A 17,733-nucleotide genomic window follows, 5' to 3' on the forward strand; every position below is an offset into this window, starting at 1 on the left:
ATTGAGAGGAATTAAATATCTTAATTAAAATAAATCACATATTAATTGAAACAATGATGAAAAAATTAGATAAATAGTTTGTAAAATATTTAAATTTGATCTTAAGATTATAATCCTAAAATCTTGTCGGAAAAAATGAATATGGAGTATGGCTTTGAAAAAAGGGGTCTTATAAGACCAAATTGATTGAGCCAATCATAATTCAAATAAGTCATTTATATAATATTTCTAATTAATAAATATTTATGGAAACTTTAGAAATATGTAATTAAGAAACACATGTTTATCTATGATTGATCATGAGTGCAAAACTATTGATTAATTGAGTTGAACTGAATCCAATAGTACATTGCCTATGGGAAGTACAATAACTTTATTTTTTAAACATAACCTATAGATTATATTAAAAAAAATATTTTGTGAACAATTTTCTTTTGTATATTCAAAAATCATTACACGTGATCAAATAGAGAAGAGATTTGTTAAGCTCGTATAGAGAAAGTCATCAAACTTTGTGATTACAATCTTTTATACACATAAGTTGTCTTTAGTTCCATATGGTGTCCATCTCATATAATTATTAAAATCCTTCATTTATTCATTCTAAAATGAAGTAAGAACTTTAAAGTACAAAAAAAACAATCAAATCTTTTTCATTAAAAGTTTTATGGTTGATAGTTTTTAGGAATATTTAAAGAGGAAGGGTCCCATAAATTTTGAACTTAAAAATTATTTTATTACTATCATAATTAAATTCTTAAAATACTTAGTACATTGTTGACATGTGGCAAAAAAACACTTCTTAGTTGGTGGGGCTAAATCTAATCCCACCGTGTTTTCACTGGCTCAAATTGAAAGGCTAAACAGTCTTTATAGGAAAAGATTCCAATTAAATCTTTAACCCGTGCTCCACGAAAATAGAACCCAAGCCCCTCCACACAAAGACTCAAATTCTTTAGAAAATAACATAAATTACTATTTTTATTTCATAACTAAAAATAATATAAATAATCTGAAATATTTTCATTGCGGAAAAATAAGAACTACCAACAGAAGGGGGCTGAGAACTGTCCTAAAAATTGTTTAATAAATATTTTTATTAAATTATTTAAAAATGTAAAAACAAATTTAATGCCCGCAAGCCTGCAGCTGACATGTATCCTCCTCAATCACGGTGATTTTAGGGGACATAATTTCAGCATGCAATTTTTTATCCTATTAATTCCATCCCTTTTGTTTTTTCCAAAGAAGGTGGAAATTACCATGGATTTAGACGAACTTAACGAGCTAGAGGAGAGAATCAAGTTCCTGGAAGAAGAGAATTCAGATCTAAAAGCAACAATCGGAGCAGTAAGAGCCCAATTATCAGTCTTTGACAGCTTGATTTTATATCCAACTTATACAAAACAGTTGGCTGCTTATCCAGAAGCGCAGAGACCCATTGTGGAGTTGGCCATGAAGGCCAATTTTTATAAAAAGTCTCATGAGATACAGCAAATGACCAGGGCAACCATGGCAGCTGCGGCAGCGAAATTGCCTGATAAAGTTGGAGTTGGGTCTTCAAACAAAGAATAAAAATCGCGATAGCAAGGTATTTGCTCTGATTAAACCGCAGTTTAATGCTCTATATTTTTTGGTTTGAATGCGAATCTCAGTTGCTGAAAACCTAAGTTTTAATATGCCTTTCTGTTGAAACTGAGGTAATTAATAACAGCACTGTGTCTGTTTTCTGGGTTTTGTATGTGAAACCTAGTATTTCAAAACACATGGATTTAGTAAGACATGAATAACTCTTGTGGTTCAGAACTAATGACTGATGGGTGATTTTGTGAAACTCTTTTAACCAATAACTTTCCTACTTGTTTATTTGGGGAGGTTTGAATGGGAATCCTGGTAATTAAAATATTAAAAACCATGTAGTCAGATAATGAACAACCCTTGTTTCGTTTTTAATGCCAACCTACGCAATTTGTAGTCAAAGCCCTAGTTTCAGAAAGATGGTCTCTAAACTGTGTTACAAATGGGTTCTTAAATGTATAACTCCTTTTAAGATTATATGATAATGAGTTATTGTGTTAGACATCTTTTTTTCACTCTGGTAATGTTTTGGTCTAATTGCAAAATCGTAACTGCAATATTTCTGAAAAAATTGGAAAAAGAACAAAACAATTCATGATAATGGTTTTGTAATGAATATATCTTGTTTCAGTGTCCTCTTTTTTGTAGTCGGATGTGGAACCCTGGTAGTTGAAAACTCGAAGGCTCGGAAATGCATTTATTCAAATAAAGTTAGGAAAAAAATAGCCTGTCTTCCATGGCAATTTTGCGATGGGAATGGTGGGTTGGCAGGGCATAGGATTCGGGTATGAGTCTGATGGCCATTTTTGGAGGATGCAATATGTGATTTAATTTTTAATTTTTTGAGAGTTAAATTTCCACAAGTTGATGAGCAGCAGCAATTTAAGATGACAGTATTAAAATGATGTCTGCAGAAGCTCCAAAAAGAAAGGCTTCGAGGTGAGAGAGTGAGTGTGTGTTGAATTTCTAGAAGTTGATTAACGGTAGCAGAACAGTAGCAATATAACATACAATGTTAAAATGTTGTCTGTAGAAGCGTGCATGCCAAACACATTCGAAAAAGAATAATTTTTTGTTTTGAAAAAGTCAAGTTTCTAGTAGTCAATGAACATTGGTATAACAGGAGCAGTATAACATGGAAATGTTAAAATGATGTTGTATGATGTCTGCAGAAGCCTGCATGGCAACCACATTCCAAAAAGGAAATGTTTGTGTGTATTTCTCACACAATACCACAATGTACCGAGCCATGACAGATAGACCTTTAATGTCTTTTGCAACTGACAATAATGACCGACTCCAATACCATAGTAATAATAATTTGGAGGTTTTAGACCATAGTAACATGGGGACACGTCCCCCCCTTTTTGCCCAACGCACCGGGGACTTGGGGACTCTGTTCCCCTGTCTCCAGCGGCACCACCTCTGCCGAGGATGGGGGGACATCCCGGTGTTAATTATTTTCTGATTTGACTATTTATGTTCAATGTTCGATGTTCCAATTCAATGCAATGTTCAAGTATTTACCCTTTTACATCTTTATATCTTATATTGCAATACATCATTTCATCACTAGCATTTTAAGTACCATGCGTATAGTATATACAACCCCCTTGGTCCCCCACCGCCATCCCCTCATTGTCCCCATGCCGTCCCCATATTAAGGCCCATCTGTCCCCCCGTCCCAAAAATTTGTCCCCCCGTTCCCCCGTCCCCCAAGGCGGTGTAACTATGTTTGAGATCTTTATGAACAATGAATCAGATACCCAAATTATTGTTGTGAATGTTAGCTATTATATAACTCATATCATTAACTATGAATTGGAATTGTGTTATATTTATTGCTTTTATACTACAGTTGTTGCTGTCACTGCTGTTATTATTAATTTATTTTCTGTTATACCGCTTCCACTATATAGATATGCACACACACACATACATACATGCATAATGTGTGTATATATGTGTAAATGTATATATATCTATGTATGAATAGATATAGATATACACATATATATGTATGTATGCCACATTGGGAGCCTAAGATCATGTCACATACTTCCTATATAGCTACTCATGCAATATAGTTCTACTACATTGTTTTAGTTAATAGCTTATTGTAACTACATAGCTACAAGTCAACATTGTCCTATTGTCTATGTACCGATGAACTTGCAATACATATGTTACATAAAATAACAATTGTTATAATTCTATATTACGAAGACTCTTTATATGCATATGTAAAATACCAATTCTTATAATTCTATATTATGAAGACTCTTTATATGCATATGTAAAATAACAATTTTCATAATTCTATATTATGAAGACGCTTGCACCAGTAGCCAGATTTGGTGGTGTAAGGGTGTTACTAGCATATGCCAGTGACAAGAAGTTCAAAGTTTACAAGATGGATGTGAAATCTGCTTTTCTAAATGATGTATTCGAAGAAGTCTACATAGAGCAACTAGATGGGTTTACTCTATCAAAGGATAAAGGCATGGTTTGCAAGTTGAAAAAAGCTTTGTATGACTTGAAACAAGCTTTCAGAGCATGGTATGAAAGGTTACACTCATACTTAGTGAAGATTGGTTACAAAAGGACATGTGAAGATAGCAATGTGCATTTGAAATTGGAAGGTGATAAATTGTTGATTGCCAAAGTGTTGTGGCTAACATTATCTTTGGAGGTGGTGATATCTTGAGTATGGATATTACTGAAGAGATGAAGAAAGTGTTTGAAATGTCCGTGATTGGTGAGATAAAATTCTTTATTGGGTTACAAGTAATGCAAATGGAAGATGGATTTTTCATTTGTCAGTCTAAAGATGTCAAGGAGGTGTTGAAGACTTTTGGCATGGAAGATTCAAAACTAGTGGTACACCTATGGTCATAGGTTGTAAATTGTCTAAGGAAGATATTTCAAGTTTAATTAATGAGACTCTTTACAAAGCTGTGATTGGAAAGTTGCATTATATTGTTCATAGCAGACCGGATATTGCTCATGTAGTTGGAATAGTTGCAAGATTTTAGTCAAATCCTAAGGAAGCACATATGGTGGCAGTGAAGAGGGTATTTAGGTAGCTTAGAGGAATACCTTATTATGGTCTTTTGTATTCTAGTATTGAGGTTTTTGTTTTGAAAGTGTTTCTTGATGTAGATTGGACGTGAAATGTTGATGACAAAAAGACCACAAGTGGTGGAGTATTCTTTCCTAGAGGAAGGTTAGTTTCTTGGATTATTAAGAAACAAAATTGGACATCTCAGGAATAACTAAAGCTAAGTATGTTGCTGCCTTAAATAATTGTTCACAAACAATTTGGATCAAGCAAGTCTTGGAAGGTATAAATAAGGAGGTTGCTGAATGAGTTACTATTTATTGTGAGAACACAAGAACCATTAATATATCTAAGAATCGGGAACAACATCGCAAGACAAAGCATATTTCTATTAAGTATCAATTTCAAAGGGAAAAAGTACAAGAGAAGGAAGTGAGAATGGATTGTGTGACATCAAAGGAGCAAGTGGCAAATATATTCACTAAACCATTACCTAAGGATGCTTTTGAGTATTTGAGATGCATGCTAGGGGTCATTTCCCTTTTGGATTAGAACTAGGATGCAATGGCTGCATCAATCAATTGGACATAATGTTCTTCTTTCAATGGATTGGTGTAATGTGGAGTACTTCTCAAGTAGGAGTAAGTACCTGGTTGGTTTGTTAGAAAGTTTGTTGAAGATTCAAAGTATGAAGGTGGACTCAAAATGAGTGAAGCAACTTTGGCATTGTTGTTCAAGGGGGAGAGATCAAAAGACAACAACAACAAGGATTCAAAGACAAGAACCAAAAGAATTGCAAAAGATCAAAAGGAACAACAATAAGAATAGACAAGAATGGCCAGAAGAACTATAGAGAAAGCATAAAGGGAGAAGAGAAGATGAACAAGGAAATTATATTCCTAGATAGAGAAATGTCAAGAAGAACAGATCAGAAGATGAATCAAACATAGGGAGCATTCAATTAGTGTTATATCAGTTATTGGTGTTGGTATTGATTGGCATTGCCATTAATGCCAAAGGAGGAGATTGTTGGCATAACTGATGTATATGTCTTCAAGAGTTGATAGGAGAGTTTGTTGATGTCTTGAGGAATGGGTGTGATGATTGAATCAATGATTGTTTTGTCATTGTTTACCAAAAAGTTAATCTTTTACTGTGCAGGTGACAATTCAAGTGTGTGGTAGTGCGATTAGTATGGGAAACTCAGATATCTCTAGTTGCTATTTTTGTAATTTCATGCATTCCACATCAGTATTGAGTGAGTTATGAATGATTGAAGTGAAAGTCTTATTGGGTTGGTAAATTTATGATAATTGTTGAATGATTTGATTGGTTTATTAAATGTGTGCTGTTTCAAGTAATGAAATTCAAGATTTTTGAATTTTACTAAGTTGTTGGATCAATGTCAAAGAGTTTTGTTTGATTTGGTTTACAAGAAGACATACTTTGGATCGATTGAACAGAGTTTAGGAAGGAAAATGAAGAGCATTTTGAATGTTAAAGTTGAATAGCCTTCTCAATTGATGCCCTCAAGATGTTGATAATGTGGTAATAGTGAATGATGGATTAGGGTTTTGTAACACGTTTTGGTCAAATGTTAGATTTCCATGGGTAACACATTTAGGTTTAGGGTTACCTAATGATGAATAGTATATGTTTATGATAGAGAGCTATTTTGCAAGTGTGTTGTGGAGTTATCAGTGGAAGTAGTTGTTACAAACAAGAGCATGCAATGAAGTTGATAACTAAATGTTTGCGAGGAGATGTTGATGGTGAACTGAAAAGGATCTATACAAGCATTTGTGAAGTGCTATTTTCAGATCATTCTACTTGGTTAATCCTAATAGGTTGATAAGCTCAAAGCCTCTAATGAGGTCACTTTTAACAGGGCGAGCAAGATCTTTAGTAGGATCTAAAGTTAATTCCTTTAATTGGGTGGCTCATTAATTTGAGTTAGAAAATCCTTTCATAAGGTTACTGCTAACAAGGTAAAGTTCCTAATAGGGCCTATGCTTAATCAAACATTATTTTAATTTCTTAACAAGGCTAAGCTCTTAACCAAATGCATTTCAGAAGAGTGCAACGTACTTCTGGGTATCAATTCTTGATGTGGTTTCTCCCTTTGACCAAGGATTTCCACAATAAAAATTTGTGTGTTATTGTGTTACTTGTGTGGATGCTTTTATGAGTTTCTTTATGATTAAGTTTGACAAGTTAACATGAATGGATAAATGAATGAATAGATGATAAGTTTGGTTTTGGTTAGTGAGTTTGATGAGTTGTGATTTGAATTTGAAGTTGCTGATTACTGATTCACCCCCCACTCCCCCTAGTATCTAGGACCTGGGATATATAAACATTTTCAAGCCATGGGCAATGAACTAGGTAGAATCTTGTCAAGCTAGGTAAATTTTAGAGATCAATTGATGCCCCAATTATGAATACACACTTCGGGAAAGTTCGCATGAGTTAAAGTTTAGATATAAACATATATCCTCAAGTGCAAGTTTAGACATGTAACTAAGGTGAAATGCCACAAGATCTTTAGCTACTAGTTGGTGATCAAAATGTAAGGAAAACCTACAAACAAAATCAAACAAGTAAACACAATATTTTTGGTTTATGGAAGATTGATATATATATATATATATATATATATATATACATATATTTTGATGGAGGATTAATCTTACACCTTGGGATGCTCTTGCATTTGAGGCATATAGGTCTTCATGACGTAGTTCCAAGGTCCAAGTCTCTCAACTACATCACTATTAATGTTGGCTTCTCAAAAGATTTCAAAATCTTCAACCTCAAAAAGAGGGTTGTGATCCATTTAGAATCCAGACCAATCTTTTCAATGTTATCAAGATAGCAATTAAAATTGCATGCTTTTCAAAACTCTAATCTTAAGCTCTCTTTAACTTGGGCTATAATGTCCACTTTTTGGGCTTGCCTTAAATCTTGCCCAAGCACCTTGTAATTATTAGTTCTATTGACTTTCTATTGGGATGTTGATTGGTGCTCTCTTGGATGAGTATTATCGCTCAATGGTTTGATCCTCCTTGATTGATGCCTTTAGGTATGGGTGAGTCGAACCACCTTATGTGAGTTGATCAAAGTTCCTAGACTCAGACTCAACACAGCTGAGCCAAACTTGGGACTTGTCTAAAAACTTGGGAAAGTGGGAAAAACGAAAGAAATTCAGGGCCTTTTAAGGATTTATAACTTGTTTCATGCACCCTTTATCGAATAAAGCTTAAAGATACAAGAACATCATCAAATAGAAGCTAATGTATTCACAAACATAAATATCAGTTGATCACATAAGCACAAAAATAAATTGTAGCTGAAGGAAATAACAAACTTAGATATATAAAATTATAAATCGTCAAATGTATTTGAAAATCATGGAATATGAAGTCCATGCCATAAAATGTTCCAAACATATATGAAAACAAAAACAAGTCTATTGTTGAGCCTTAGCTTCAAGGAGCTTGCATCCATCTTACAAAGGCGGCTAAGGTAGGTCCTATATGAATGAGCAATCATTGTCTATGCTTGTGAGATGTCATTTAGACGAACATTTGTTGGACTTGTACTTGTGTCTGATCACACTCTATCCTATTTTGTGATAGCTACAACCTTATCCTCTTTATTCGCCTGGTCTAGCTACTCAAGATCCTCATCACTAAGGATAGGATCAATAGTCTCAATGACCCACTCAGATTCTAGATTGACCTCCTCTAGCATTAGTGGTTTGCAGTCTCTGTCCATAACTTGTCTTGTTTTAAGACGAAGGTTGTAATGAACAAATACTAGATCACTCTACCTCTCCACGGATAGTCTATTGCACTTTTTCTACGTGAATGTGCTTGACCATGCTCCAAATTGTACTCACAACTTGAAGCACTGCATGGCTAGCTCAATATGCAGATGACAATTCTCTGAAGGTTTGGTGTTTTAGCTCCAAACATTTGCCACCATATATCTGAAATAAGACAAAAGAATCAGTCCTATTTCCAATTTTCAAAAATCAAATTATGCACTTAATGCATATTTTACTTGGTTTCAATTTTGTGCGAGTGACTTTGCATATGTGAATATTGAACAACTCCCCTTGCAATCATCAAATGTCTCTATTTCATGGAGTGTAGTTTTGATGTTAAAATCACCAATAGACATCCACTCTACCATTGAATAGAGCCCACTAAGAACCTCCTTATCTATGTTGAAGTCAAAACATAAATTAAATGGTATGTCAAATTGTGGTAATAAGTGGTTGCATGGATGGGCTTGTGAAGTTGGAGGTGCCCTCTCCTTTCAATTATTGCCAAAATGGGACGATACTTATTCTCATCTCCTCCATATACCAATCTAATGGTTTCTTTGTCCCTATCATTACTGTCATATATGCAGCCCATAGCGTGCTTCTCCCCATCAACAGGGGTCTGTAAAAGAACTTCTTGGGGCCTAATGACTTGTAAATATTGTGAAACAATAACAATCAAGCATGGAAGAAAATAAGAAAAATTCAAAGTTTCAAACATAAGAAAAATATCAGTGTAACACCAGCACTGGGGTATGTCAAGACAGATAACGGGGACAATGGCTCTTATTTTTGGGATGGTGGAGGAACAACTAGGGGATGGTGGGGTAGGGAGGGGTGTTGTATATTATACATATGGAACTTAAAATGTTAGTTATGAAATGACGTTTCACTATAACATACCAAATTGAAATACTTAAACATAGCAAAATTGCAACACGAACTAAGAACATTCAACATAGTAACATAGTACATACCCAATATGACATTCAAAAATCAAAATTCAAATAGAAATTCAAGTACCCATCACAGCGACAACATGGTTGTGGAATTGTGGAGGTGGGGGTACTTCGTTACTCCAAGTACCCGGTGTGGGGATGTCTTGGGTGTGGGTACCTAGAGGTTTGGAGGGGGGTGTGAGTCCCCGGGTTTTAGTGAAAAATATGTATATAAATTTAAAGTAAATGCTAAATACCAAAACATGATGTAAAATTTATTAAAAAATTATCTGCACAATCTTTGCACAAGGGATCCAAAAGCCTGCCCCATAAAAAATGCAATCACTCACATCCATCCTTGGAATGGTCCTAACATTAGGTTGAGGTAGTCCATTCCTTACCAACAAACGTGTGCCTTAGAGCTGCCTTTGCATCAAGGATTTTAATGTGATAAAATATGAGGCAAATAATGTGATACTAGGATGAGCCAACTCCTTTTGCCACATATATTTCCTTACAAATGATTGTAGATAAACTTGCAAATGTTTTTGGCTTTATTAAGTTTTAACACATGTTTTGACCTATTTCAAGCTTGCCAATATCCTCCAATACGAGGTCAAGTGAATGGGCCACACATGAAGACCAAACAATTTTTGTGCATCTCTCCATCAAAAGTCTACCCGCAATAACATGCTGCATTCTTTGTCACCACTTGAATCACGTTTCTTACCCCACCTCAAGTATGACTTTCTTAATACACTCACATAAGTACATGACATTTTTGACATGTGAGGAAACATCAATGGACTTAAGAAACATGGTGGATCATAAAAATAATGATCAATCAATAAATTATAAATTACAAAATTCAAACATTAATAACTAAATTAAATTCAAAATTTTCACTGTATTTAGGGAAATAAAATCATCATTCACCGTGGGAAACAAGAAAATCTAAGTTTCCTATTCCTCCCATCAGTCCAATCATTTGTCATTATGGTGTAACCCTTCTTGCTCCAAACAACATGTTGGTCCTCTAATTCAACTTTCATATCTTTAACCCTTTCTAACAAAAGGGGACACTTAGCTCAACGTCAATAAGGCTTTAAACCCTGCCCTATAAATGGTTATGATATCTATCACGCCTTACCGGTAAGGAGACCTATCACAAATTAAATAAGCATGTGTAATAAATTTATAAAAATTCATTAGATAATGCAAAGTTCAAATCGTAAATTTTAATTTTAAAACAATTAAATAAAGAATTACCTGGTTGCAACAAATGGACTGTTGCAAAGGTACCATAACTTGCAAATTGCTTGTATTTTGCAGTATCATGAGCCTCCTTGTTCCAAGGCATGCTTTTAAGTGAGGATTAGGAACTTGGAGTAGTGCTTGGCACAAAATAATTGTCCAACCTAGATTTTCAAACTTTAGAACCAAGGCTAACAATGCCACTTGGAGGAGCAAAAGTAGTACTAGCAAAAGAACTTGGACAAAACAAAGGCATGGAAGAACCCTCTCCAACACATCCTATGGATAGGGTTCAAGGGGAACCTATACTTTCTAACTCCTCCCTTTGCCTCTTTTGTGTTTCCTTTAATTCTTCAAATGTTTCTAGTGCCACAAAACAAGCACAAATAGCCTTGGGAAGTATTTCAAGACACAACTCAATATCATGGCTACATATCCCGACAATTTGGTATTTAAATTGATTGATGCCACCGTTATTAATTTCTTTACAATATTAATATTTCACTTGTCCTTTTGTTCTACTAGGGAATTCTTTGGTATATTTCCAAGCCTCATCATTTTGACCCGCTTTCTTAGCCTTAGGTTTAGGCGGAGGATTAGTAGTAGACATTGGGGAAAAATATGGTTTTCAGAACATTAAAGCTGTTTGAATAAGACAATTTTACAAAAAAAATACTATTTTAATTTCGTGCATTGTGTTTTATAAACTAATACAAAAAAATGGGGTTTTCCTAAAAAATATTAGGGTTTTTTAAAACTTCTTAATTCTTAAATTTTGATTCTTTTCCTTTCAAATTCAAAGTCAAACTCCAAAGTTCAAAAAAAGAAAAATCAGCAGACCCTACATTGTTTTTAGAAAAAACTGTAAAATAGACATTTACAATTCTCTTAAAAATGTAGGGTTTGATATTGTTTTTTCCATGGAAGTTTGAAATTTGGTTTGAAAGGAAAGCATTCAACTTCAGGGATTGGAAAGTCAAAAAACAACAATGGAGACTGTTTATTAGAAAATACATAAAAATGGCAAAAAAAAAACAATAAAAGTTCAGTCTTACTGCTTGCAACAAATTTGAAATAAGATGGAGAGCTCTTTGCAATCACTGCTATGGAGTCTGGACTCTTCAATGCCCAAATGCATGTAATATGCTGCCCCAGGGTGATTTGCTGAAGATTTTTAACTCTTCGTTCCTACTGGTTGCATTTCTGTGGTCTTTTGTTTTTCTTCTAATCTCACACTTCTCTATTCTTGCCAATACAATGAAATGAAGACCCTTTTAGGGTCACAATGAACAAATAACACAAAAAGCCACGACTTCAAATGTTAGTCTTTTATGTTTTATTTTTGCAAAAAGAGTTGCATCACTGGTTGAGTCCCATTCGCGGAGTAGTCTAGTCCCAGACTTGGCCAAGTCCAAGTCCAGGCCCTCGGGACTCACCCAGCACCACCTGCTCTGTGATTCACCGAGTTTGGGCAAGTCCAGACGAGTTTGGGAACTCTGATTTTAATATTAATTTTAATTTATCATTAAATCCTATTTAAGAAAGTGTATATGACATGGGCTAAGTTGCCAATATGTATATATATGTATTTAATATTTATGTATACCTAAAAGAAAAATAAGCAATGTGCCACTAAGACTTGGTTTAGGGGGATGCAAGGATGAGGGAACCAATGGTCCAGCCTTAAGGATGGTGAATACTGAATAGTGGGATTTGGGGGTGGATCCCTCGTAAAGGGTCAAGGGGTAGTGCATTTTCCCAAATTTCTGTGTTTTCTACAACATCAAGTCCTTACTATTTTCTAACCTGATCTTCATTCTGTAGAAAACTAATAATTTTGCTGAAGAATTCAACTGGTCTAGATAAGGAGAGTTCCATAGCTTTTAATAAAGGAGTGAGTAAAGATCACTTGAGGTCCAAATTCACCTAGATATGCCGGGGTCCTCCTAGGCGTGGCCGAGGTTTGCTCGGGGGCCACCTTGGATACCCGAGGCAGACCTTAGGCAAACCCATGCTTTCTTGGCACCAAACTAAGATCCAAACCAGGACTGGATGGTTATGTTTCTTGACATGTATTGTCACAAGCAGATGAACTGCATGACTTGGTCAAAATGCTTAGTTACCGATTCGGATGCAGATCTGGAAGCAGATGCAGTAAGCGGGTGCAGGATTTTTTTTTGGGGGTGATGCGGATGTGTCTGGATGCATGTATATATATGTATATGTATGTATGTATATGCAAAGAAATGAAGGAAGTATACACAATCAAAACATTTGATAGTACGATCCTTGTAGCTTCACCAACACATACACATTGAAATTTAAATATTCACTAAGATTATAAACCATATCATATATGTCTACATTCATGATTCCAATGAAAATCAGAAATTATCACAATTTGAAAACCAAAATATAGTTCATCATTAAATGTTTATCAATCTGAATCCGAATCAGATGGATTCACAGAAAAATCATGTCTTTCAGGATTGTTTTAGGGCTTAGGAGCAAAAAGTAGGTTGAAAGATGTATTTCCTTATGTGCTAATAAAGTGTTTTGAGTGCCAAAAATAAATAAAAACGAACTTTTCATCTGTCTGGGCCTGTGGAGGCTGCTGGAGGCACTTGGATGCTTGCGGAAGGTGGCTGGAAGCCACTTCCAGACAGCTTCCAGCCGCCTCCCCAGTCAGGAAGCCCGAATTGGTATCTAAGTCAAAATGTACTAGCTTAGACTTAATAATCCACGATTTGTAATCATTTTGTGTATCTAATGTAGACCAAAACTAGTAGGAAATATAATTCACAAATGGTTGGCAGTATTGTAATGGCAATATAAATTCTTTGTATTGCTGTTAAGTTCATCTGAATTGCTGTCTAGTTGAAGCTAAGTTTTATATATATTATATATACTGGGAAGCCCGGATCCATGAAACCAAATTGAATGCCAAAGAGAGCTATGAGTAATATCAGCACGACCTTTATTAAAATTATTTCCCATTAGATACAAAAGTAGCATTTATCACGTAAGAACTAAACTTACTGGTGGTCTGTCTTTTGGTATTGCTTTTATAGTTAGAAGAGACTTGGTCACTTGACTATCATGTTGCCCTTAGGCAGATGTTATTGAGGTTGATTTTACTTGGGGATATTTTTCCTTTTGTTGCCAGCAACAAAGTGGCTCCCAGTTTCACTTTTGAGCTGGCAGAGATGAAGCTAGATATTGTGAAATAACTATCATCTGTCTTTATGTTCATCTCGTGGATTGTATTGTGATTATTTTGATTTCCTAATATAACTTTTGAAGAACATAAGCTAATAGATCTTTTTTCTGTCTGCCAGGAAACAATTTCTTTCACTTATAGAAGAAGCATTGGCGCTATTTTTGTTAGTTTTGCTCCAATGCAACATTGGTCTTAAAAATTTACCATCCTCAAAAGGTTCTTGCAGTTTTCCTAAATGTATGTTTGCTTTGCTCATCTGTATATAATTCAGTGTTGAACAGATTAAAGGAGCTTTGTTTCCCTAAAAGGCAGGTATGCTTAATTGACTTTGTAAATATTTGTTGTTAGACAAGGCTGTGAACTTGGATTGTTGTAAATGCTACACTGAGGCTCTATCTAGTTTCTGAAGTATTCAATGGAAGCTTAGATGTATACCAACTGATGTTTCAAGGTGCAAAACAGTTTGATCTGGGTTTGGAACCACAGTTGAATTACTCTTTTAAAAACTTTACATAATTTGTTTTGTTATAGAGATGCTTTCTGATCTAGCATCATATTTTCATTTTCTAGATGGATTATGCATGTGTAGAAGTCTAAATTAAATGCTTACAAAAACAAACAAGCCCAGAACTATTTCAGCAACACAGTTTTAAATTTTTTTTTTGTCTATAACAGAGAAATTGAAAATTTCACTAGATAAATATATCTACTGTGTACAACCAGAATTTAAGATTGGATGCCTTGATGATCCTGGTATGTTCTGCAGCCTGCAAATTGGATGCCCTGACAATCTCTTTGAAATTCTGCATTACGATCCCTGAGGGTTTCTATCCCCAAGGTCATAAGACTGACACTTGTGAAGATTTCTGTTACCAAATGTCCAAAGCTGATAAAGCAGTTATCACTTTGATGTGAGCAAAAAAATGTTTTTGGGTTTTTGTGACGTTGCTCTATGAAATAGGATTTAATAAAAATAAATATAAAGAACAAATAAATTTTAGATAAAAAAATATGATAATAATAATTTTAAATATAACATGGTCTAATTTATTCAAGTTAATGAAGGGTCAAAAAGCATGAAATGAAAAGTTATGATTCCCTCAAACATGAGAGATGAAAAGGGAGAAGAGAACATCACTTGAAAGGGAGAGAGAGGAAGGAAGAGAAAAGTGAAAGTGTGAAGCAAGGAAGAATTGATAGAAGAGAAAAAAAAAAAAAGCGTCTCCTTCAAATGACAAAATTTATCAGTGGTTGTTACTCTTCAGAAAAATGGTAATTATGAAGGTTTGTGACTAGTTGAACGAGAGACAATTTTGAAGGGTTGTGACTCTTTCAGAGGGAAGTCGTGATGAAGAGGTGTGACTCTCCCCCACATTGGAAGATATAAAGGGGAGAGGTTTTTATTTGAGGACATCACAGGAAGATCAATTTGGGGAATAATATATTATTCACAAAGAAGAGAGTGAAAAATAGCTACTCAATTTTATTTGACACTTAAGACACTCATCATTCCATTTAATGATGTGTCTTTATACACATTAACCGTAAAAATACACTTACCATTTTGTATGTTAATCATGCAGAAATATTCCTCTAAGAATAGCCAGTCAACAGTTTTAGTTTATGATGGATACCTCTCTTCGCTACTGGATGTCACACTGATGCAGTGCTTCCTTTATTTTTCTCATAATCTGGGCATAAAGTGGATACTTGTTAAGTCTGAATTGAGGGACCTTCCTTGCACCAAGCTAGCATGTATGCTGCACCCCAAGCCTGAATCCTAGGCAGTTAATATCTCTAATGTGAAAGCAATTAATTGATTTCTTGTTCAATTGGTGGTTTTCATGCATTATTTTATCTTTGAATATGTTACCAACAACCTTGCCTACGCTGCTATTTGTGATGCAGGAACATCTGGGGAGAAATTTTAAATCCTGCATCGATTTTTCATAAACTCAGTTAATAAGTAAATTTCATCGTTTGAGGTGAATTCATAAAATCTGTGTAAAGTGGGAACTTGCTTATTGCTCCAGCCATAATGCAACTACATTTATCTTAATATTCGTCCATCTCTGTTGGGCAATCTAAGGAAGACTTGCACAGGGTAAAGAGAAGACAAAATAGTGAGGTGGAGGGGCATACAGGAAGGTAGAAGATTAATGTTAAATATGAAAGTGAATTGGAACAACATAGAGAGGTGCACAGGGAAGTCAAAAAATTGTATTTAATGCAAAAAGGAGAGCGAGGCAGAGGTAAAGTCAAAGCATAGCGAAGGGAAGAAGAGTATTGTAGTACAGGAAATGGGAGAGCAGATGTGCAGAAAGGAGAGGTGTGCAGGGAAGTCAAACAGTCTTTTGTTCAGTTTGAAATAGTCTTTGGTGCAAGGGAATAAGCAATAGGGGGTGGGGGAGTGTTGAAGATTTAAGTGAATGGAAAATGGAAGGACAAGGTTTTTTTGGATGGGACATGCAGATAGAAAGTGAAGAGGTGTTCAAAAGAAGAACAAGACAGAGATTAAACAAAACCAAGTGGGATGAAGGATAGTTGTGTGTTGCTGGAAATGGAGAGCAGATGTGCAGGAAGAGAGAAGTCTTTTGGTGTTGAAGAAAGAACATTACCGATAGAGCATGAGGCATGGGAGATGAAGGATGGAAAATAATTATAAAATCCATCAGTCGTAGAATGAACAAGAAGAGCTTTGGCTGCAGGTTTTGAGAACATTGGCTGCAAACCAGGGAAGACGTGGTTATTTGTATAGAGTTTATTTGATTTTGAAATCAATAAGCAGGGAAGCCATTAACATAAAGCATAAGAGACTATTGTAGAGAGTTTTGTAAACCAAATACAGCACACATGGACCAATGGTTGCCGTGGTTGAATGAAGCATTTCATTTGTTATATTGAACTATTGTTCAGAGGTGCCTGCTGCACTCTGAGACTGCCTGATAATGCTTTCTCAATCTGATCTGCATCGATATGTATTGTTATTTTTTGTTGCATTATACTAGTTGTAAAGCCATCTTAGCAGATCCTGAAATAAATCAAAATTCTGTTGCATCAGAAAAGTTGATGACATTTTACCATGCCATTCCATCACCATTCTAAATTTCTAATATCAAGGTTGCCATGGCTTAGCAATTCACTAGTATGCTAGCAACTAATTTTTTAGTATCTGAGAAATGTTTATTCGTCAACTCTTTGTAGTAAAAGTAAAATATATGTGCTATTTTTTTTGTATTAATCAGGTCTGCATGGGTATGATGGATATTTGAGGAGTTAAATTAATTAAATAAAGTATGTATTAATGTCCTCAAATAAAAAACTGAAATTAATAGAACTATGTCTGAGGCAACTTTCCAACTACTATTACAACAAATACATAATCCCTAAAGATAATTAGAAGAGACAAATGGCTGTGAAGACTTGTTATGAAAATGACTTGAAAGTTGATGATCATACCCCTAGGATCTGAAGCTAAGTACGAGTCTGCAATGTGGGGAGTTGAGTCACTCTACACGAGTCTTATACGTGGGATAAAGGGTTCCGAATGCTCTAATTTTAGCTTTTCGAGGTGAAGACAGTGGTTTATAAATCTGAAATACATTTTATTTATCCATTTCTATTCTCTAGTATGAAAGTGAGATACTTATAAAATCTATTTTAAAAAGAGTTTATTTTCATTAAAGGTTGCATATCTGTTTATGTTTTTCATTTGCCCTTTTTGGCTGGTTATGCAATGCTCTGTAATAAACTGGCTGGCAACATTCATTAGTGCTTGTTCATCACAATTTATTGCTTTTGTCAAGTTTCAACAGTCGTAATTAAAGCTGTTTTGCCAGAAAATTTGTGTTCG

At 34.8% G+C, this 17,733-nt stretch overlaps 1 protein-coding gene across 2 annotated transcripts; it reads left to right on the plus strand.

Moving 5' to 3' along the window:
- The first annotated feature begins 1,050 nt into the window (after nt 1–1,050).
- On the plus strand, nt 1,051–17,025 carry LOC149554582 (uncharacterized). Of its 2 annotated transcripts, none has more exons than XM_089828640.1 (2): nt 1,051–1,591; nt 15,789–17,025. In XM_089828640.1, exon 1 carries the CDS (start codon nt 1,132–1,134, stop codon nt 1,573–1,575), a length of 444 nt encoding a protein of 147 aa, XP_089684766.1. In that variant the 5' UTR covers nt 1,051–1,131; the 3' UTR covers nt 1,576–1,591; nt 15,789–17,025. The 2 variants fall into 2 exon arrangements, with proteins under 2 accessions (XP_089684766.1, XP_089684765.1); XM_089828639.1 differs by lacking the exon at nt 15,789–17,025 and adding an exon at nt 13,999–14,363 and having other exon boundaries at nt 1,055–1,591.
- Nucleotides 17,026–17,733: the final 708 nt, after the last annotated feature.

The sequence above is a fragment of the Cupressus sempervirens genome, chromosome 5, assembly GCF_028749045.1.
Source record: "Cupressus sempervirens isolate cs-2001-9-10 chromosome 5, ASM2874904v1, whole genome shotgun sequence".
NCBI classification, from domain to species: Eukaryota; Viridiplantae; Streptophyta; class Pinopsida; order Cupressales; family Cupressaceae; genus Cupressus; species Cupressus sempervirens.